A 22,098-nucleotide genomic window follows, 5' to 3' on the forward strand; every position below is an offset into this window, starting at 1 on the left:
ATAACAACATAGCAGGAAAACAATCTTCGCTAACTTCTGCTCAACATGTTTCTCCATTTTTATAAACCATGCACAAATCCCTTTGGAACTTATTATGAGCTTTTGAACAACAAGTGTTGAGTTGGACTTTTGTACATCTCTTGAGCAAGTTCCAGGTTGTGAGTCCAGCTGTCGGGCTCTCACACACAAAAACAGGCTTCAGTCTGAGTCCCCAGTGAACAGTGTCGGCTACGGTAGAGGTTCCTCTCAGGCCAGATGAGCATGCTAGTTATCTTCCCCATATAAACAAGATAAGCTCCATTTCTTTGGCCCTCACCAGGGTCCAGAGGTTAGAGAGTCCATTCTTTCTATTATGCTCTTATGGTTCCTCTCTTTGACCTTTTAATTCTTCTTTTTATTTTTATTTTTATTGTTTTGTTTTGTGTGTTGTAAGGATAGGTGCCGTGTCTGCTTATTGTCTGACAAGTAACTTCATCTAATTTCAGTTCAGTTCAAGTCAATTTTATTAGTTTGCACCAACAGTCAGCTCAGTTCCCTAGAGTTTACTGAAATTTTGTTTTTTAATAAGTGCAGCAGTTTATCCCGTAAACAAGTACCTTTCTTAAGAATGACAGACATTCCAGATATTGTCGGAGCCCACACACCAACACAAGCAAACACAGACGCACAACAAGGAGAGTGAAAATATTTGTGAGGAAATTGCTCGAGAAGGACATTGCAACTGTGCCATTTGGCTGCACCAAACCATTGTCCGCTGAGACTTGCCATGGAAGCTGGCAGCAGTTGTTTGTGTCTGCTGTGCCATCGTTCAGCCCAAGACCGTCAGTTTCATTCTCATGCTTCAGTGAGGTGGATGGGGAGGATGTCCAAAAACGCCCAGCATAAAGACAATGTATATAGTCTCTACAGTGCATTGTGTCTGTGTGCGTGCATGCATGTAATGCAGTGGCAACATTTTTCCCTCAAATTAATGAATACATGTACGCAAACACAAACTAATAATGCTGCATATACAAACATGCAAAGCAGACATGTAAACATGAGCACGCACATTTACACACACCACTCATATATGAACACATGCGCACATCTATGCACATGCATTTATGTACACTGGACTCTGCTAATGATGGGTGGCAGTTCGATGCTTGTGTGTGTGTTCCAAAAGAACTGGCATTACCACTTGGGCCAAATCAGCCGCCAACAGCAGCAGGCTATTAACAAAACTGTTTCTTTGTTTGCTTTTTTTTTTTTTTTCAGTTTTTTCCTTTTTTCTTTTTCCTCTTGAGAGGTGCCAAGCAATTAATGGTCTGCCTATGGGAGACCAGTAAACCGTGCCGCACATATGCACATTAATACAAGGCATGGAGACAGAGCAGGTTACACCATGACAAAAACATGCATTATACATACATATAAGTCTGAGCAGTATTATAAGATAGCTGAAAGAAAAGAACACCTTCTGGTATCCAAAATACCAAGATACAATTTGTGTTGGGAAATTCAAAGCTTCCAGGAACATACAGGGATGAAAAGCTGTGTGTATTTATGCGGTGGATGGTAGGTCAATAGTTTCCTTGAAGACATTATGGAACAGACACAGCTTTTGCTATTTTTGTCGCTGCCAGGAATTAATCTGTTAGTACAAGGAAAAGAAGAAAATATGGTGCGCTCACTGGCACGAGGTGGTAAAACTATGGCACTGAAGTGCAAACAACTTCTGTTAAACAGATGCTATCACTGTTATATTGTGCCACTTGAGCAAAGCTGATAAGAAGCACAGCAATATGAAGACAGAGCCAAAAAAGGGGAAGAATCAGGTGACGTTTGCATAAAGCACCTATGACCTGCCCATCACATTGCCAGGTTTAAAGCGAAGCATGAATTATTTTTATGTAATACGACTGTTCTCAAGCTGATAAAATCTTACTCATTAGCTTCTTGTAAATGTGTTCTCTGGAGAATTTACATGTGAGCAGCTACAACAGATCTAAGCCACTGAAGTGGCTTTCTGCTATTTTTCATATAAAACAAAATAGCTTAGCCATGTTTAAAAAGTTTAATAAGATTTTATATAATTAAGTTGAGAGAAATGTAAAAAATTATTATTATGTGTGTGTATAGTGCAGTTCATCATTTCCATCGTTTTCAATGCATCCTGCCGTTCTGACCACATTGCATTAGTGAGCATTAAGGGCTAATGGCCTGCTGCCAGCAGACTCACAGAACTCCGGTCCATGGTTCAATATCTACACCTACCCTTTCCAATGGTACAAAAATCACTCCTCATATGGAGTAAAGCAAAGAGAGAGAGAGAGAGAGAGAGAGAGAGAGATAAATGTGGTGAGAGTGCAGAGTGGATGATTCTGATTAATGTTCAGCCACATCATTCTAAACAGAGGATGTGGCTGAGCCATAAAAAAGCAGAATGTGAGATAATGTGGATTTATAGACCTTTGGTGGTAATGAGTACACAAGCTCATGTAATTATAAATAAGTTGCAATAGCCTTCACCATCTCCTCTCAGGCTCTCGTTTCAGGCTTCAAAAATATAAAGTCGGTGTCTTTAGCCATTCACAGAACAGCAAGTTCTCATCTTAGTCCATCTTATATCACCTTTGTGCCTTAGTAATAACAGAAGTAGACAGCTTATGTTCCTGTTTTTAAAGACTGATGGAGTCCACATGGGTGATTCAACCAGCTGTTTTTGGAAAAGTTGGCAAAAACTACAGTGCAAACTTTATTTCAATATTGTGCTATTAACCCCACACAAATGGGATCCCAATGGCCTTTGAAAAGCATCCTTATGTGACCAGTTAAGAGTGAGACTTGTATTGTTGTATCATGGCATTGACAGCAGTATTTGAATGCCCTGATAATGAGAACAGACCAATTCTGTTTCTATTGGCTGCTATACAGATGCAAATATACATGAACATCTCTTCAGATGGAGCATCAGCCTACACTGCAAAGCAACTCCCCCAACGATGAACTCACCCGCAAGTGAAGGTAACAATGAGGCACACACTGAGTCAGATGGCACCACAAAATGAGCTGTCTTGTTGTTGGTGGCCTTTTATTCAAGTTTGTGTTGTGTGTACATATGAAGTGCATGCATATGGCTTTGATTGCCTGGTTTGAGGGGTTTAAGGTTGGATGGGGGAGCATTTTTTTTGTTGTTGCCCTTTCTAGATTGTTCACTTCTGCAGCTCTAATCAGTCCAACCAGCCAAAACTATGATCACAATTTTACAAAAAAGTCAATCAAATCATTTTTGATATGTTTTACACGTTTACATTGCAAAGTGACAAGTCAGTGATATGCAGATTTTCACCATATGTCAAAAATCAGCTGCTTGTGTACTCAACAGGGTGTCACCAGCACAATACCAGAGAGTAGGTGATAGAAACACAAAGCTACTGTCATTAAAAAACTGTCCAAAAAACTCACTGAAAAGCCTTCAGCTAATCCAAAATGCTGCAGCAAGAGTCCTGACAGGGACTAGAAAGAGAGAGCATATTTCTCCTGTTTTGGCTTCCCTTCATTGGCTTCCTGTTAAATCCAGAATTGAATTCAAAATCCTGCTCCTCACATACAAGGTCTTAAATAATCAGGCCCCATCTTATCTTAATGACCTTGTAGTACCATATCACCCTATTAGAGCACTTCGCTCTCGCTCTGCAGGCCTACTTGTTGTTCCTAGAGTATTTAAAAGTAAAATGGGAGGGAGAGCTTTCAGTTTTCAGGCCCCTCTTCTGTGGAACCAGCTTCCAGTTTGGATTCTGGAGACAGACACTATCTCTACTTTTAAGATTAGGCTTAAAACTTTCCTTTTTGCTAAAGCATATAGTTAGAGCTGGACCAGGTGACCCTGAATCCTCCCTTAGTTATGCTGCAATAGACATAGGCTGCCGGGGGATTCCCATGATGCATTGAGTTTTTCCTTTCCAGTCACCTTTCTCACTCACTATGTATTAACAGACCTCTCTGCATTGAATCATATCTGTTGTTAATCTCTGTCTCTCTTCCACAGCATGTCTTTTATCCTGTCTTCCTTCTCTCACCCCAACCGGTCGCAGCAGATGGCCCCGCCCCTCCCTGAGCCTGGTTCTGCCGGAGGTTTCTTCCTGTTAAAAGGGAGTTTTTCCTTCCCACTGTCGCCAAAGTGCTTGCTCATAGGGGGTCATATGGTAAATGGTAAATGGCCTGCATTTGTATAGCGCTTTTCTAGTCCCTAAGGACCCCAAAGCGCTTCACACTACATTCAGTCATTCATATGATTGTTGGGTTTTTCTCTGTATCTATGAAGCGCCTTGAGGCGACTTTTGTTGTGATTTGGCGCTATATAAATAAAATTGAATTGAACTGAATTGAATTAACTCAAAAGTTTTTTTGGTAATTTCCTCTTCTCACTGAACACTTACTCCCCTCTGGGTTATTGAAAGATCCTAAGAAATGACGTACCTTACAGCAGTGGTTTCACCTTAACTAGACGTTTTGGGCAGGAAAATTAGCTGCAAATCCACATTTGTCTCCCTCTACATGTTGGCTAATTTCATATTGTGATATGTGCATGATCCTAAATGCATGTCTGTGCATGTGCGTTCATGTTTAGTGTGTGTTTATAACCATGTATTTTTTGCTGGTATTTGTATGTTAAGTGTGTTTGTGAGAAGTGGCTGCGACAGGCAACCAAGAATTATCCAGTGGCTTGCACCCCAGACAGACTGTGCGTACACAGTGTGTCAGGCTAGTAATTGTGGGCTCAGAGGGAGAGAGGCTATACCAAGTTAGCCTTATTATTATCATTAAAGCGAGAGTTAGCTTGCTGTCTGAAGCTAGGTTGAACAGTGAGATGTTTCTCCAGACAAACTGCTGCTTACAAGCCTTCTGTTTGTCCCATGTGTGCTTGGTGAATCAACTGCTGCCTGGCAGTATTTACTGCCAGGTCATCACTGCAAATAACTACGTCTTTATTTGACCTCCATTAAAATGAAAGATTATACTAATTGTTTCAGGCAACTTTCTCTCCCAGCAGTGTGTTAGCCCTATAGGTTGACCACCTGTGTACTTCAATAACCAATGAAGGCTGCATAGTTTTCAGGTGCTGAGAGCTAACTCTAAATATCTGTGTATGACAAATTGTACCTGTAGTCCAACTCTGGACTCAATTAACACACATAACTGCTCAGACAGCTGCTCTATGATTGCATTGAAAGTCAGAGAGTGAGAGTGGAGCAGAGGGGTTGGAGGGAGAGTAGATTATTTCAACTTTTCAGTAGTCTTGAGTTCCGGCAGAAATGTCTACTTCATCTAATTAAAAAGAGCAAAAAAACAAAAACAAAAGCAAAAAAAAAAACAAAAAAACCAGGAGCAAATGAATATCTTCAAAATGTGTCCCAAGTCATGATTACAGAACCAGCTCTGTAAACATCCTGTGGTATTTCATTCTTTTCTTTTTTTTTCTTTCTTTCTAGTAAATGTCTCTTTGAAAACAAGCATTATTTTCATGGAAAACAAAAATATCACTCTTACTATTATGTATCCCTTACAAGTCAGAAGGGAGACAGAGTTCTCCCCACAGACTGGCAAACCAAACAAGAAAGTGAGCAAAACAGCCCTGGACAACAGACAAAGTTTTATCAATAAAGATGTTCTTCCTATGAAAATAATCACAGCGGCCAAGCAAAACATAACGCAGGATACAGAGCTGTTGTCGGAGTTTTGCCAACAGACGTTTTTCAGGGAAGCTTTGCAGTGCAGGGGACAGGCTACGATTCCTTTTCCCGTTCAAAGCTCCTCTCCACCTGTGCTGAACCACATTCCAGCAGTATCACCTGCTCATCTGTGTACCCCAAGGGGACAGTCCAGGGGGCCCAGGGCTTTCCAGCAGTCTGTTAATAAGGGATGATATGTTTGAGGGCTTAACTTGGTTGCCATGTTGCATCAGTTTGCTTTTTTTTTATGTGTGTGGCAGAGATAAAAGACAACAAGCGCAGAAAAACAGAGATTAAAGCAATAACACTTTTGTTTAAACACATACTGTGTCTAACAACTTGTGAATAAAGTCGAGCTCTGAGGCTGATATCATGAAAAATAACACCTGGAGGTCATTTTTTGCGATGTTCCTTGTTTGCCTGCTTATTTAAGCCTTTTCCTACCCATTCAATTTATAAATAAGAAATAAAAGATACAGTAAAAGGTTTTTTTGGTAGTACAAATTTTATGCCAAAGTACGGAAAAATATAACCCAAGAACTTGACAGAAATTACGAAGGACATGTTCAATATTTCTAGCATTTGTCTTTGGACAGGAATGGGAAGAATTTAGATTTCTTCCATTTATTAATAGCACACGACAGAAGAAGCGTATGGGACTCGTGTGAGTGGTCTGTGTGTGAGTGTGTGCATGTCAAGCGCACAACAGGTGCCAGGCACAACAGGGGAGAAAAACATGGTGGGGTTAGATCACAGCCGGGCTTCCCGCTAACGCAGTGTCACAAACAAAAAAAAATGGGACTGAGCATAACTTTGAGCGCGTCTGTGTGATTGTGAGACTGTGTGTGATGTGTGTGTTTGATAGATAGTGTCTGAGAGGATGCACACGTGCATGTGTGTCTGTGAGGGTGTGCTGTGTCTTCAGCTGTACGTGTGTAACAAGTGAAAACAGTACAAGGAAATGAATGAGGTATGCGTAATGCTTGCTGTACTGCATTGTTCATTAGGCTACAGCATGTGTGTGTATTTGTGTGTAGCCTATGTCTTTCTGTCAGAGTTTGTTTGCTTAAACACAAATTCTTGGGAAACAATAGGGGGTATGGAAAATGTTCCCAGCTCAGCTTTTGAGGTTTGTCTGTCAACATTTCAGAACTTGCCAGGCCTGTGATGCTTTTTCGTTTCACTCATGTATGGCATAGACATGCATGGTTAATTTATCTTCTTATTCTAAATATCTTCCTTAAATCTCTGTATATGCAGTGCATCTTAAAAAGTATTGACAGTGCTTTACTTGTTCCACATATTGTCACGTTACAGCCTTATTCCAAAATGGAGTAAATTCACCTTTCACCTCAACGTTCTATATACAATACACCAAAATGACAATGTGAAAAAAGTTTCAAACCAGCAGGACTCTTCTACCAGGCCGATCTGAGTGGTCAGAGTAGCAGGGCCTCACTCAGGGACGTGACCCAATGGTCACACTGACAGAGCTCCAGCATTGCTCTGTGGAGACAGGAAAACCTTTCAAAAGGATTTTTACCATTTCTGCAGCACTAAACCAGTCATGACTGTATGATAGAGTGTCCAGACGGAAGCCATTCCTCTGCAAAACATACATGACAGCCTGCCTGGAGTTTGCCAAAACGTACTCTCAGACCATGAGAAACTAAATTCAGGCCAAACTGAACTCTTTGGCCTGAATTATAACCATCACGGAGGAAACCAGGCACAGTTCATAATCTTGTAGCATTGAAATTTTTTGTATTTTTAACAAATTTATAAGAATTTCAAGTAAACGGCAAGATGTACTGCAAGATGAATCAAAAGCTGATGGTCCTCTTCTGTGTTCCAGTATTCTGACAAGATTCCCACCACTGGTTGAAATGCAGCCCCAAACCATGACAGAGCCTCCTCCCAGCTGTTACCAAACTACTCCAGAGTCCAGACATACCTTTTCTCCCTGTTTCCCTTCCTTATCAATGGCATCTTGACAGCCACCATACCACTGAGACCATTTCTGATTAGCCTTTGACAATTTTTTAGGCCTGCAACCTCTTCTTTAGTCCTCCACTAACAAACCAAACTATGATATGACAGCTTTAGACTAATAGGTCTTTGTGAATCGCCTTGTTTGTGTACACATTGGTTATTTTTGTTAGGTTTAGATACAGCACTGGTTCAGTTCTTGAATTAGGTGTGTTTTTACACTTGAATGATTCCTAAGTCAGTGTTAAGTAGTTTAATAAAGAGACAAACAAATAAACAAAATATTTTTCAAGAAATATAATACACAAAAACATTTTTTTCCATAATCTATGCCGAGACAAACTGTAGCGGAGTGGTATGTCTGCAACTAATACTGTTTTAACTGCTTCAAAGCCAAATTATCAGTTAATGTTTGGACCTGGCTGCAGAAGCCATTATGTTGGCATTAGTGGCACCAATATACTTTGTGCTGTCCTCGTATGGGCATGCTGAGCTGGATGACCCACAGCACAGATTACTGGGAGTTTCACTTCAACAGCAGTTCCCTAAAAGTCAGACTCAGACAGCAGTACATCTGACAGTGGCTGACATTTACAAGAGCGACTCATCTTACAGTGACTCATGGTGTTAACACTTAAGAAATATAGTGCACAATGTAGCGCAGCAGCAACCAAGTAATCAGTGATGAATTATGTCTTGCTAAGCAGGTGGAAAGGCCAGTCTTAAGTGCTGTGGAGAAATGTTTAAGTTTGACGCTTTAGGTTTCGTGTTACAGTCGTATTGGCAATATAATTAAAACAAAATTGAATTTCGGTTTCTTTTCTGGACCAATGTTTAATATGACAATACAGATAAATACTTATTGCAGGCTGAAGTTTGTCTTTAATGCCATTCATGCAGGAATGGCATTAAACATACAAACATACATTTGCAAGAACAAAAATGCAAATAAAATTGTAACAAGGTGCAGCAACTTAAGCCATTCAAATCTAATTCTTTAACATTTGTATATATTTAACAAATATGTCAGACTGCTTTTTTGCATTTGTGCAATATCTCTAAAATTAGAAACATCCTCACTCTGTGTGATGCTGAAAAACTAGTTTATGCATTTATTACTTCTTGGCTGGACTATTGCAATTTATTATTATAGGTCTGTCCAAAAAACTCCCTCAAAAGTTGATCCAAAATGCTGCAGTGAGAGTACTGACAGAGACTAGAAAGATCAAGCATATTTCTCTGCCATGATCCATTGCTTCATCTCTACTTACCTTTTTTTCACTCTCTGAGTTTATACATCACTCTGCATTCAATCATTAGTTATTATTAATCTCGGACTCTCTTCCACAGTGTGTTTTTTGTCCGGTCTCAACCACCAGCTGGTCGTGGTGGATGGCTGACCCTCCCTGAGCCTGGGTCCCTGAGCCGGAGGTGTCTTCCTGTTAAAAGAGAGTTTTTCCATCCCAATGTTGCCAACGCTTGCTTAAAAGGAGTTGTCTGTTTTATCGGGTTTTCTCTGTCTTATTGTAGGATCTTTATCTTTAATATAAAGCACCCTGAGGTGACTGTTGTTGGAATTGAATTGAATTGAATTGGATTGAATTGAATTGAATTGAATTGAATTGAATTGTGGGCAAATCTGTACCAAAGTTACCTAAGCATGTTCATTTGCTTCTGATTTTAGAGTTAACAGAGAGCCTCAGTGTGAAGTCTGCTGTCAATGGATTACAAAACAAATCCACATTCTTAACATTCTTTCTCTCCAAAGTGACCTTTGCCGCTGGGGTCTTTTATGCAAATATTTGCATGAAAGAACATGTGCCGGTTTATCTGATAGTGCTGTATCAATGTGTATGATTGGTAGAGAATTTGTTGCTCGCAGCAAATTCTTTAAAAACACCCTTAGCATATGAGTAAATACTTGGTTGCAAAAGCTATTTCCCTCCCCTGGCCAGCAGAATATCAAGGACATGTGTTTGTGTGTGTTTTGGGGAATTGTTTAAGGTGGAATTGCAAATAAAAGTCCCAACCTCGGGGTGTGGAATTCCAGGGTCGGCATTCGAGGAACATGCCCAGCCCTGAGAACAGGCGAGCCCAAACCCCCCCTCTGGACAAATTCAGCTTTACACAAGACATCTCCAACACACAGTTGCCTCGCACATAACACACACATGCTACCCTACCCCCTTCCTTTTGTTGTTGTTTTCCCCCCCTCTTACAATGGAAAGGCATCTCCACTTTCTAAGAGGCCACAGTGAGAGATCGGCTCAGTAGTAGAACAACAAACAGAATCTAAACTGGCTACGCTCTGCTGCTACCTGCTATTAAACTCAGCAAATGATTCTGAAAGACAAGTAACAGATAAAAGACACAAACAAACGATGATAATTGTTGATAAAGCCACTTTTAGCTTAATTCAAACAGCATCAAGGGGATCATCCGTTGCTGAGGCCCCAGTAGCACTGAAGCACTCTGTGAGCCGCTGTCAATACAAAGCTCCTTTGAGTTTGAGCATTGTCTCTTCATCGATTTGTTCTCTATGATTAGTCAGCAATCTGCTATCATACGGGGCCCTGGCCTACTTCTTCACTGGAATTTGACCCATGACATCAGTCTGCTGAAAAGAGGCCAAAGTCTGTCCAGCCATGGGCCTCGTAAAATCCAGGTGGAACAGTCTGAAAATGCGGCTATTTAAAATGAGTGACCTTCCCCTTTCTTCGTCTCTTTCATCAGGACACAAACCGCACATGAAAAATATCTCCAACCTATTCTGATGTGACCTTTCAGAGTAGAAACAGACAAAAGGTATGCAGTGAAACATTTAACGAATGGTCTCTTAACTCCTAAACAAACTTTTGACCCATCTTAAATTAATCTTAACTATGAGGTAACCATTAATGTCATAAACACAAGATTTCAAAACTGTGCTAACGTAATATGATCTGTGCTAGAGAAATATTTGGATTTCGGACTTTGTGCTCATTTCCCGAAATTTTACGAGGTCTTGATGGGCCACGTGTAGACACACATATTTGTGCATACACACAGCAGCACACACATGGAAGGATGATGGAGGAGGGGTTGTAGAGAAGGAAAACAGAAAATGTGAGAACAGAAATGGGGGGGGGGGGGGGACTGATTAATCCTCCCTTTGGCGGCATTCTCACTGGACACCCCCTCCCAACCTGCCTTCTTTTCTGTGAGGTGGTTTGATGTTTCTTTCTTTCTTATCAATAGCACCTTTGCATCAATTATCCAACAAAAACATCCTTCAGAGGGAATGGGGATGGGGGAGTGCAGAGGGAAAGGATGGGGTGGGTTTTCTGGGGGAGTGTGGGAGACAACCTCCTTGCAGCACATTCCAAGCTGTTGTCATCCCTGGGAATTTGTTTCCTGTCAACATCTTAAGCCCATAGATAATATGTTATCAGAGATGAGAGGAGCCCCACGATGACAGAACAAAATATATATAAGGAAAAACCTTTTAAGTGAGATGACTTTGATATTGATAAATGTTTGAACAGAATGGGAAGACTCACTTGGTGGTGTTGTGATCCAAAACATGGGAGAGCAGAGTAAAGGAACGTTCCCCTGGGACTACCCCTGAAATAATTATTAGGAAAGCTGATAAAATCAAGAGGTTGCCAGGTTCTTTCTCAAAGTGACATAAAATAAATTCACAGATTTCTCTCTATTATGAATGTTTTCATAGGTATTTATCCTAATTTATGAGGTGCGCCAAGCATGAGTTTTTTAAAGAGTTTCCCCTTGTATGCACAGAGATTCGAGTGCCTGCTAGACAGCCAGCCTGGGGCCAGTAAACCTCTCTCTGTACAGGCAACCACAACCATTCTCTCTAAATTACGTCATCTTTCCAGATCCCGAGAGTGAAAACAACAGCTGATGCCTGTTTTGACCTCTCAATTTGTTTCTTTTTTCATTTTTCTTTTCTAGATTCATTTCATTTTGTAGTAAATCAAAAGCCATTCTTAGTCTTAATTATGTCCTTGATATCACAAAAAGCAAATTTCTAAGTCATAGTAGTAGCCAACAAATTGGATATTTTTCCTTCTTTAATTTTCTTCAGTTTATCCAACCTCATTTCTTTCTACATCCCTGCTCTCCTTCATGCTTCTCCATCTCTGAGACCAACTTGGAAGGAAGTGACTGTAGGTCAGTGGTATGTCTGCAGAGTAAACAGTGGCTAACAGAGGTCTGGACCAGGCTTATCAGGTCTGTCTGATTGACTCTCCACTCCCTCTTTGTTTAGACGTCCTGACAGGCGGGTCACTACTCCACATCCTTCTCCGCCTCCATCCCATTATTCCCACAATTTCATGTTGTAAAAGTGAAAGGCCATGTTTTACTTCTTTACTTCAAGGCCAAACAAGCAGATGGAGGTTGTTCTGGGGAAACCAAACACTTCGATAAAGGCAGTCAGGCTGCCACCTCAGCCACTGCAGGTCATGATGCTCAGACAGGCATCTCTGTTATGTGGCTCATTCAGCAGAAACAGCAGGGAAAGGTAAATGCATGTTGTGTGTCTGTTGACAAATATTTACAGCCCCTTTCAGACAACCGAAGGAATGCAGGGGAATGTCTCTATCTCAGGTCATTTACCCCCCCCCTCCCCTTTATCTTTCCCCTCTGTGTGTGGTAGCACTGTGTTTCTCAGCTGTTCCCTCATTCTGTCTGAGGCCGCCGTGGGCTGTCAGCCTGTCAAATTAAAGCTCTGGTCCCCCAGTCTTCCTTAAATGCCACACGCTTTGTTTTCACTGAGGAGTGGTGCAGAATGCGTGTGATCTCTTGTCGGCCTCCTTCTCATCCATCTCTGCCAGAATGTGAGGGAGCAAAGGAGGTAAAAGGAGACTCAGGCAGGGGCAAGGGGCAGGGTCACACAGGGGGAAGAATTAGGGCAGAGGTTAAGCTAGGTTCCCCCGGCCTTTGCGCTATAGCAGTGTGGCCCTGAAGAAAGGCTGCCAGACACACACACACACTCGTGCAGTTCTCCGCCAATGAGTAATAAAGTCTTCCACTGACATTTCACTCATATCTGCAACACTGCTGTTATTCATGCAGAGTGTGGCTTGTTATTGAGTGCAGATGTGGAGCTGTAATGAGCAGGGGCTCTGGCACTGACTACCCATGAACAGAGAGTTGTGCTGTGGAAGAAAAGAGAATGGGATGGATGAAGAGAGTAAAATGGATGAGTTGAATGAGACAAGACTGTTGTTCAAGGGCTCTGGAAGATGAAGCGTTTCAGGTTATTTTGCAGGTGTGGAATGTGTTGTCCACAGTCACATACGAGTCCTCAGTGGAGCTCTGCTGCAATACCTGTTTTCTTTAGCTGGGTTCCTTTAAAGGCCTGTGGGATGACAGGGAATAAAATGAAAGCTGAAACAACAGATTAGATAAATGAGAGCGATTAGAGTCAGACTCGGACAAAGGGAGGAAAGAAAAACAGAGAGCATAACAAAAAAGGAAAGACTGTAATCCACATCACACTGTTTCAAGTGAAAACCGGTCTGGTTGGAGCCTCTCTAAATCTTACACTGTCAGATAGTAAATTAACTAATAAATTGTAGGGCTAAAAGAAAACTCATTAGGTAACCTACATCAAATGTGTCAAGCAAATTTTCTCACAGCATAGTGGGATATACAATACAGTCATGTTAAAAAGAGAGTTTTCACTGGGAACGATGCAGTCCTGTGAAACATTAAGTACATGCCATGATTCAGTACCGTGTACCTACAGCAGCAATAACTTGTAATAACTGTTTTTAAAATACTCGTTTATGAACAGCTCTTAAGGGCCGACCACTATGCCTCAGCCAGGTGCAAAACTTTGATTCCTTTCCTTTTTTTTGGCCATCGTCTTGTAGGTTTCCAGCTGCACTTAGGATCATTGAATCGATTTGGTCCAAGCTTTAGCTCTCAGGCAGATCACATGTGTCTCTAGAATATCTTGGTGTCTATGGTCAACTCAATGGCTTCAAGGTGCCCAGGTCCTGTGGCAGCACAATAGCCGTAAATCATCACCCCTATGCCATGCTTGACAGTATCCTACCTCATTCCTTCCATAGGACCTAATTCCACAAGTCTTGTGATTTGTTCAGACATAACTTTGCAAAACTAAACCACACTGCCACGTTCATTTGGAGAGAACAGACTTTCTATTCGTAATCCCTTCAAACAAGCTAACAAGTTGTTCAGTCTTTTTCTAATTGTACTGTCAAGAATTTAACATTTAACATATTAACTGAGGCCTTTAAATTCTCACAGTAACAGCAAAAAATCTAGGAGCTACATCTCGCTCCTAGATTTTTTGCTGTTACTGTGAGAATTGCTTGGTTTGGTTTGATTTTAGGTTGAATTAGCTTGAAGTCCACACCTGGGGAGGCTCTGGCACTGCCTTAACAGATACCTGAATTCTTCAGACCGATAAACTGTCAAAACATCTGCTTTAACTGAGGTCTAACACTTACTAATTATCAGTTAATCAAATACATTTGATTATCATTAATTGGCTTTTGCTTCCTTTTTTAATTCCCATGAGCAGGAATGGTATATGTAATTTTTGTTAAGCTCTTGGACTCGAGTCCTGTGAAAACGTCTGTCTCTCTCTCTCTCTCTCTCTCTTTTTAGTTTTTACACAACTCTGTAAACATTTATGTAAAATGTGCATTTGTAGATACATAAGTTATAGAACCAAATATCATCACAATTTACTCAATCCACGAGTAAACTGTGAGACATGACAGTTTTTATCCTATTTTTGCAACTTCACTTTTTAACTGTGAAATCTGCAAAGCTATGGTCTTGCACAAACTATTGTGTAACCACTAAGTGACCACTTGAATGTGTTTTCACTTCTCCTTAGCTGCGAACTCAGTGGCCCACTGTTGCAAGTGATGTATCTAAAGATAACATGCACCATTCAGTGTTTCAACATGTGAGACAACGACATTTTACAGCTGCTGATAACATCTGGTTCCACATCCCTTTTTTCTTCTTTTTCCTGTTCCAAACTGCAAAATCATCATTTTGTTCAATTTTGAGAATCATTTTCATTTTTTTATGTCTTTATTTTTAGTTAGCCAGTGGACTCAACGAATAAAAACAAATTAAACCAGTTTAGGGCACAAACTTTGGCACTGGTTAATGCTTGCCAAAAATCTGGGTAAAGACAAGGGTTCAGAAAAGTTACTATAATTTCGTCTGCACTTTCTCTGTTACATACTAAGCATAAAACCAGCAAATGACATCAGTGTCAGAAAGAAAAAAGTTCTAAATGATCACATATGTATCCTAATTTATGAGATGAAAAAACTGTACTACAAGTTGTTTTACCTCAGTCCTCAGAGCTTGTTTTCTGTGTGTGCAGGATCATCTTCTGTATTTTTTATTGCTATAGTAATCACCAACAATGACATTAGTGATGGTAATAAGCGGAGGAGGGAGTCTCCAACAGCAGAACATTCAATAACAGGCTGCGCAACTGTCTGAGCCTCTGTCCATGGTCCTGAACCACTCATATACACCCACAGACTTAGTGCAAGTAGAACAATCTGAACTGATATTCTATTAACAGATAACCCAACCAAAGGTTACGTTCAGAAGAGAAACAAGCAGCAGCCTGAAATTTTTTGTCTATTTGCACACACGTAGATTTTAATGTTTGGAATTAACAGACGGCACTGCTGTAACAAAATGTGTGTTTGACCCCTTAGAATCAGGAAGAAATTCTTGCTGACACATAGCTGCTGAGTAGCCTTCAGCATTGACATGTGCAGATTCACTTCAAATCTAATGAAAAATTCAAATGCTATTAAAAGTTTAAAAGTTAAAAGTCTAATGTAAACAGATCGAGCTATAAGGTAGACAACTTCTCATGGTCTTCTGTCCTCTTCCCTTGACTGAGCATGCTGTCTTCCTTTGTTTTAATCTTCTCTTGCTCTCTCCTGAGATGTCAAAGAAGTAAGTGTGCCGGGAAGAACAAAGCACTCACCTCAAATGGCATCCATTGACATAATGCATGAGGAGACATCCTCTGAAAACACCACAACAGGAAGTGTTTGGACCTACAAAACATCCTGCTTTCTGAAAATTAAATGACATGCTGAAGGAAGTTGCCGGGTGAGCTAGTTTTTGACTTTCTATGACTAATACAAAAAGGACCCAACAGGATAAAAGACTGCTGAGCACACAGTTGAAAATCCAGACCATAGACTGTATCTGTAATTTATTGTCGAGTCTTAACCTTACAATATAAAGCACCTTGAGGTGACAGGTGTTGTGATTTGGCTCTATATAAGGAAAAATCAAACTAGACAGAATTTAATTGAATCTGTTATTCGGACACTGACTTGTAGTGAATGTGTGTATGTTTTACTCACCTTAAGCCACCTTAATATTGTCCACCTCACTCAAACTCTAAATATCACGTGATATAGTATTGCCCATTTTCAGGTGAGTTAACAACTTCAAATGGTGTGAAAATAAAATAAGGAAAAGGTGCTGTCATTACTTACAGTTAACACTTTAGGACAGACACCATTATTAAATCAGAAATTGTTCACTTATTTAACTTTATTCAATACTTGTTTTGCTGTCAACAGTAAAATTAATAATAAAATAATGGCTTTGTAAAACACTTTTGAAAAGTTGGCATTGATAAAACATGCAAAATATATATTTTTTAAAGTTGTTAAAGACATGCATGTCTTTAATACCTGCATGTATTATGCAGATATTATTATGCTGAATCTGTTTCTGGGTTAGTTTAGGCTCAAGTGGCTCAATCTTTGTCTCAGATACTTTTCTCCAGAAGGCATAAGGCTCTTCCACATGGGCAGCTGCAAAGGTGTTGATTTTGGAGCGGGGGCTTCTTTCTTGGTTACCACCTTTACACTGCGTGGTAATATAAAACTAGTTTCAATGTGCACAGTGATGTTTGTGTTCCAGCATTTTTCAGTTAATGGGAGGCTTGGGCCTTGGTATCCCAAGTGTTGGTAGCTTCCTGAATATTACAACCAAATTCTTCTAATTTGAGGGTAACAACTTGGGTCTTCCTTCAGACCTTGTTAAAGGGGTGATACATCAAAATAGCTTGACAATTGACTTGTTTGCACTGATGATCTTGGAATCTGAACTTCCTTCTCAACTTTTATAATCCTACAGCTGGAGAAAATCCTTAGATTTTCTCTGTGTTGCTTGGACTTGTGCTGAGTGTGCTGAGTACTGGTCAATCCAATGAGTACTGCCAAACACGGCAAAGCTCTCCAGAGAGTGGTGCGGTGTGCCAAAAGGATAATTGGAGGTGAGCTTCCCTCCCTCCAGGACATCTACAGGAAGCGGTGCCTCATCAAATGCTCCAGTCACTCCAGCCATAAACTGTTCAGACTACTTCCATCAGGAAGGAGGTTCTGCAGTATCCGGTCCCGAACCAGCAAACTGAGAGACAGCTTCTTCCATCAGGCCATCAGACTGCTGAACACTTTATAGACACCTCACCTCATTATGCACTCCATAATGTACATACAGTGCCATTTCTTTTGCACAATGTCCAACTGCTAACCTCTGTATATTGTATATTTTATTTTATTTTATATATATATATATACACACACACACACACACACACACACACACACACACACACACACACACACACACACATGTATATATACATATTTCGTATACATATTCAGTAATGGGCATACATTCTTACATTTGTACATATATTTATTCTTATAATTCTCAGATTCCCATTCTTATATTTTGCTTTGTTCTTATGTTATTGTATTTTGCACACCTCTGTTGCTTGCGAAGCTCGCACACAAGAATTTCACTCGCATGTGCTGTACCTGTCACGGACCCAGCTCTGGAGGACTCGGGGTCCGTGAGCAGTTTTGACTCACCTCCCGTTGATATTGTTGTTATTATTATTTTGGTGATGTGTGTGTTTTTCTGCACTGTGCTGTGTTAGTCTGTGTCCCACTCATATGTATAGGCAGGGTATGGGTGTGTATGTCTGCGGGTGTGGCTGGAGGATGGAGCTCAGCCACCTGCAGGCCTGAGGGGTGTGGCCCTGCGGAAGGACTGGCCACACCTGAAGTTCATGCCACACCTGTTGGTGATCAGGGCTCGTCGGGGGAGCTACTTAGGAGAGAGTTGGAGCTCCCACCGGCGCAGGATCATTAAGCTAAGACTCCAAGTCAGTGTGTAGCATTAGGAAGTGCGGATCGTGTGTGTGTGCGCGCGGGTTCAGTGTTTAACGGCTGCTTCTGTATTGTCCTGCAGGTGAAACGAGGGACCAGAAGGGCAGCACGCACAGGGTGTGCAGTAACACAACAGCGGGGAGCACGAGCACGAGCACAGACGTCGGAGGGAAGCACGCACACGGGGTTCGAGGGAACAACGGGGAGTTATTGTGTTTACAGCTTTCCACTGTAAATAAAGAGCACTGTTTGCATCGCAGAGTCTGCGTTTTGGGTCCTCCTTTCCCCACATCCCCACGGTCTGCCCTCCAGACCGTGACAGAATGATCCTGCCAACCACCATGGACCCAGCAAACTCAGGAGTTGCCACGGAGGAGAGATCTCTCGCGCAGCTATGGGATTACTGCCGGAGTGTGATCCAGGCTGTAGACCCACACAGGAGACACCTACAGGTAGTGTTCCTTGACAATTACCTCACATCCACTACCCTCACCATGAACATTTTGGACATTAACAAACTTAGGCAATTGATCACTAGTTTAAGGGAGAGCTCGAGTTTTGAATTATTTGGGTTGGGTGGCCCGAGCACGGACAGTTCGGCTGCTCTCCTAGAGACTCTTGCCGCTTGGTTTTTCACGCGTCGGCGGAGGGCTTTCCCGTCGATGCTCGCGGCACAATCGTTTGATCCGCCATTACAGAAGGCATGCCGCACTCTCCACCGCCATTCCATTACGCCTCAACCTACTCCTGCGGTTTCAGCCCGGTCAGCTGGCAACGGACCGACAGCACTCATTACCACAGTGAGTAAACCAGACTATATTGTTTCAATAATAAACCCTGTCATTGACAATCAAAACACAGATGAACAGCGGATTTCCATGCACGCGGCCCCGCCTTCACGGAGGGGAAGGCGTCCTCGCAAGCAGCGTTCAACCACATCCACACTCACTCCTGTGCTGGTCGAAGACTCAGGACCAGCGGCTCTGGACGCCACAGTGAGTAAAATGGACTCTGCCGGTGTTATGAATTCCCTTCCTGTAAACACGAAAATAGAAACTGTTTGCTGTACCTCCAAAGACTCAGAAAATGTTCCCTCTGAGACTGTAAGCTGGGAGCTGGGGAGTTCCGAGCATACAGACCCAAATGACTTTTTGGCTCAGTCTGACCGTATGGAGACGGAGGTTCTCCCCAGGGCTTCCCCAGAGGCCAAACTGGAGGTCTCAGTTGCCTCTGGACCCCTGGAATTTGTTGAGCCAGCTGTAACATTTTCATCCTCTCCACCCTTCATAATAGCCATCTCACCCTCACCTCAGCCTGCTGCCCAGCTGGTAGCTCAGTCTTCAGTCCAGTCAGCCTCTCACCTTCATCCTCAGTTGGAGGTCGATATGCCGGCTGGACCACCTCTGCCATCATTTCACCCATCTGTCCCTGCATCGCTGTCCAGTCTACCGGGAGTAGCTGCCACACCATCGTCGCCTCCGCCCTCTGCAGCCACTTCTTTACCAGAGTTCCGTCCGACTGCAGCAACCACAGTACTCTCGGCTTTGCTGTCCGCATCACCTACTCTACCTTCACCTTCCCCACCTGCGGACACCGCGTCACCATCTTCGCCTCCGGATCATCCATCTGTGGCTGAAGCGCAGCCGGAGATGCCCGCACGGCCAGCTGTGGAGCCCTGCGAGCCGGCGCAGGAGCCCGGAGAGCGGGAGGCGGAGCAGGAGCTCAGAGAGCGGGAGGTGCCCGCACGGCCAGCCGTGGAGCCCTGCGAGCCAGAGCAGGAGCCCGGAGAGCGGGAGGAGCAGCTCAGCGAGGCGGAGCAGGAGCTCAGAGAGCAGGAGGTGCCCGCACGGCCAGCCGTGGAGCCCTGTGAGCCGGAGCAGGAGCCCGGAGAGCGGGAGGAGCAGCTCGGCGAGGCGGAGCTCAGAGAGCGGGAGGTGCCCGCACGGCCAGCCGTGGAGCCCTGCGAGCCGGAGCAGGAGCCCGGAGAGCGGGAGGAGCAGCTAGGCGAGGCGGAGCTCAGAGAGTGGGAGGTGCCCGCACGGCCAGCCGTGGAGCCCAGCGAGCCGGAGGAGGAGCAGCTCAGCGTGCCGGAGGAGCTAGGCGAGCCGGAGGAGCCCGCACCGCCAGCTGCGGAGCCCTGTGAGCCGGAGCTGGAGCAGCTCAGCGAGCCGGAGATAGGCGAGCGGGAGGAGCTCAGCGAGCCTGTGGAGCCCGCGCTGCCACCGGAGGAGCTCGGAGGTCCGGAGAGACCCGCTCAGCCTGAACTGGAGGTCAGCGAGTCAGATGGACCATCACGTCTAGCGCGCCCTCCACGCCAGCTACGCCCAGCGCATCTGCGTCAGCGACCGGCGCGTCATCGACCGGCATGTCATCGGCCATGTACCACACCTCGCTGTTGTTCACCGGAGCTGCGCTGCCGCCACTGGATCCAGGGCAGGCCGCCTGGGGAGCAGCGCCGCCGCCGTCGGACCCGGGGCAGGCCGCCTGGGGAGCAGCGCCGCCGCCGTCGGACCCGGGGCAGGCCGCCGGAGGAGCAGCAACGCCGCTACCGCCACTGGATCCCGGGCAGGCCGCCTGGGGAGCAGCGCCGCCGCTACTGGGCCCGGGGCTCGCCACCGGAGGGGCAGCAGTGCCGCCGCCACTGGAGCAGTGGCAGGCCCCCAGAACTGTTTTGCTGCTGCTACCGGACCCGTGGCCATCTGCTGGAGCTGCAACAGCGCCGCCGCTACTGGACCCAGGCCCCGCCACCGGAGGGACAGCAGTGCCGCCGCCACTGGAGCAGTGGCAGGCCCCCAGAACTGTTTTGCTGCTGCTGCCGGACCCGTGGCCGTCCGCCGGAGCTGCAACGTTGCCGCCATTGGACTCGAGGTAGGCCCCCTGAACTCTTTTTGTAATGATGGGCCGCCTGAGACTGTTTTGTGGCGTTTTTCCTTTTTTGCTCCGTTGCAGGGGGTGCGGTCGGACTTTGGAACTGTGACCTTGGGGGGGTTGTTTCTTTTGTGGTTTTTGGTTCTGGCCCTCCGTCCTGGACCCCCGCCGCCCGCCCTGGGTTGGTTGTGCTGTGGTTTTTGGTTTGTGTTTTTTGTTTTCGGGTCGTCGGGAGCCGACCCTTAGAGGGGGGGTACTGTCACGGACCCAGCTCTGGAGGACTCGGGGTCCGTGAGCAGTTTTGACTCACCTCCCGTTGATATTGTTGTTATTATTATTTTGGTGATGTGTGTGTTTTTCTGCACTGTGCTGTGTTAGTCTGTGTCCCACTCATATGTATAGGCAGGGTATGGGTGTGTATGTCTGCGGGTGTGGCTGGAGGATGGAGCTCAGCCACCTGCAGGCCTGAGGGGTGTGGCCCTGCGGAAGGACTGGCCACACCTGAAGTTCATGCCACACCTGTTGGTGATCAGGGCTCGTCGGGGGAGCTACTTAGGAGAGAGTTGGAGCTCCCACCGGCGCAGGATCATTAAGCTAAGACTCCAAGTCAGTGTGTAGCATTAGGAAGTGCGGATCGTGTGTGTGTGCGCGCGGGTTCAGTGTTTAACGGCTGCTTCTGTATTGTCCTGCAGGTGAAACGAGGGACCAGAAGGGCAGCACGCACAGGGTGTGCAGTAACACAACAGCGGGGAGCACGAGCACGAGCACAGACGTCGGAGGGAAGCACGCACACGGGGTTCGAGGGAACAACGGGGAGTTATTGTGTTTACAGCTTTCCACTGTAAATAAAGAGCACTGTTTGCATCGCAGAGTCTGCGTTTTGGGTCCTCCTTTCCCCACATCCCCACGGTCTGCCCTCCAGACCGTGACAGTACCAGTGTACAGTGATTTGATTTGACATTCTTTTTATGCTTTTAATGCTTTTAGAGAAAAAGTTGAATCTCAATTGTACTTTAGCTTTACCAGAGATATTTTTTAACACAAGTATCTGTAAAAGTAAAGAATTCTGTACTTTTGCCACCTACATTTCACCATGGAAAAAATGGTTCAAAGAAATCACTAAAAGCCCACAATTACCATGACATTCACGCCCATGACAAGTGTATGTAAACGTCCAACCACAACTGTATAAAAGATAGTTGTGGCTAACATGATTGGTTTTTGGATTCCAGTTTGTAAGTCTTTAGCTGAGTATTTTGGTCATGACCTGTTTTTGTTGAAACTCTGTGGAAAAAGTGAAAACT

At 44.0% G+C, this 22,098-nt stretch overlaps 1 protein-coding gene across 1 annotated transcript; it reads left to right on the plus strand.

The window, feature by feature from the left end:
* The first annotated feature begins 18,249 nt into the window (after nt 1–18,249).
* On the plus strand, nt 18,250–20,820 carry LOC146627638 (uncharacterized). The gene is made up of 2 exons (XM_085358890.1): nt 18,250–20,540; nt 20,628–20,820. The coding sequence occupies exons 1-2, from the start codon at nt 18,250–18,252 to the stop codon at nt 20,818–20,820; spliced, it is 2,484 nt and encodes an 827-aa protein (XP_085215016.1).
* The last annotated feature ends 1,278 nt before the right edge of the window (nt 20,821–22,098 follow it).

Source organism: Diplotaxodon limnothrissa, linkage group LG7, assembly GCF_057381915.1.
Source record: "Diplotaxodon limnothrissa isolate DT_005_m linkage group LG7, D_limnothrissa_male_GT1.1, whole genome shotgun sequence".
NCBI classification, from domain to species: domain Eukaryota; kingdom Metazoa; phylum Chordata; class Actinopteri; order Cichliformes; family Cichlidae; genus Diplotaxodon; species Diplotaxodon limnothrissa.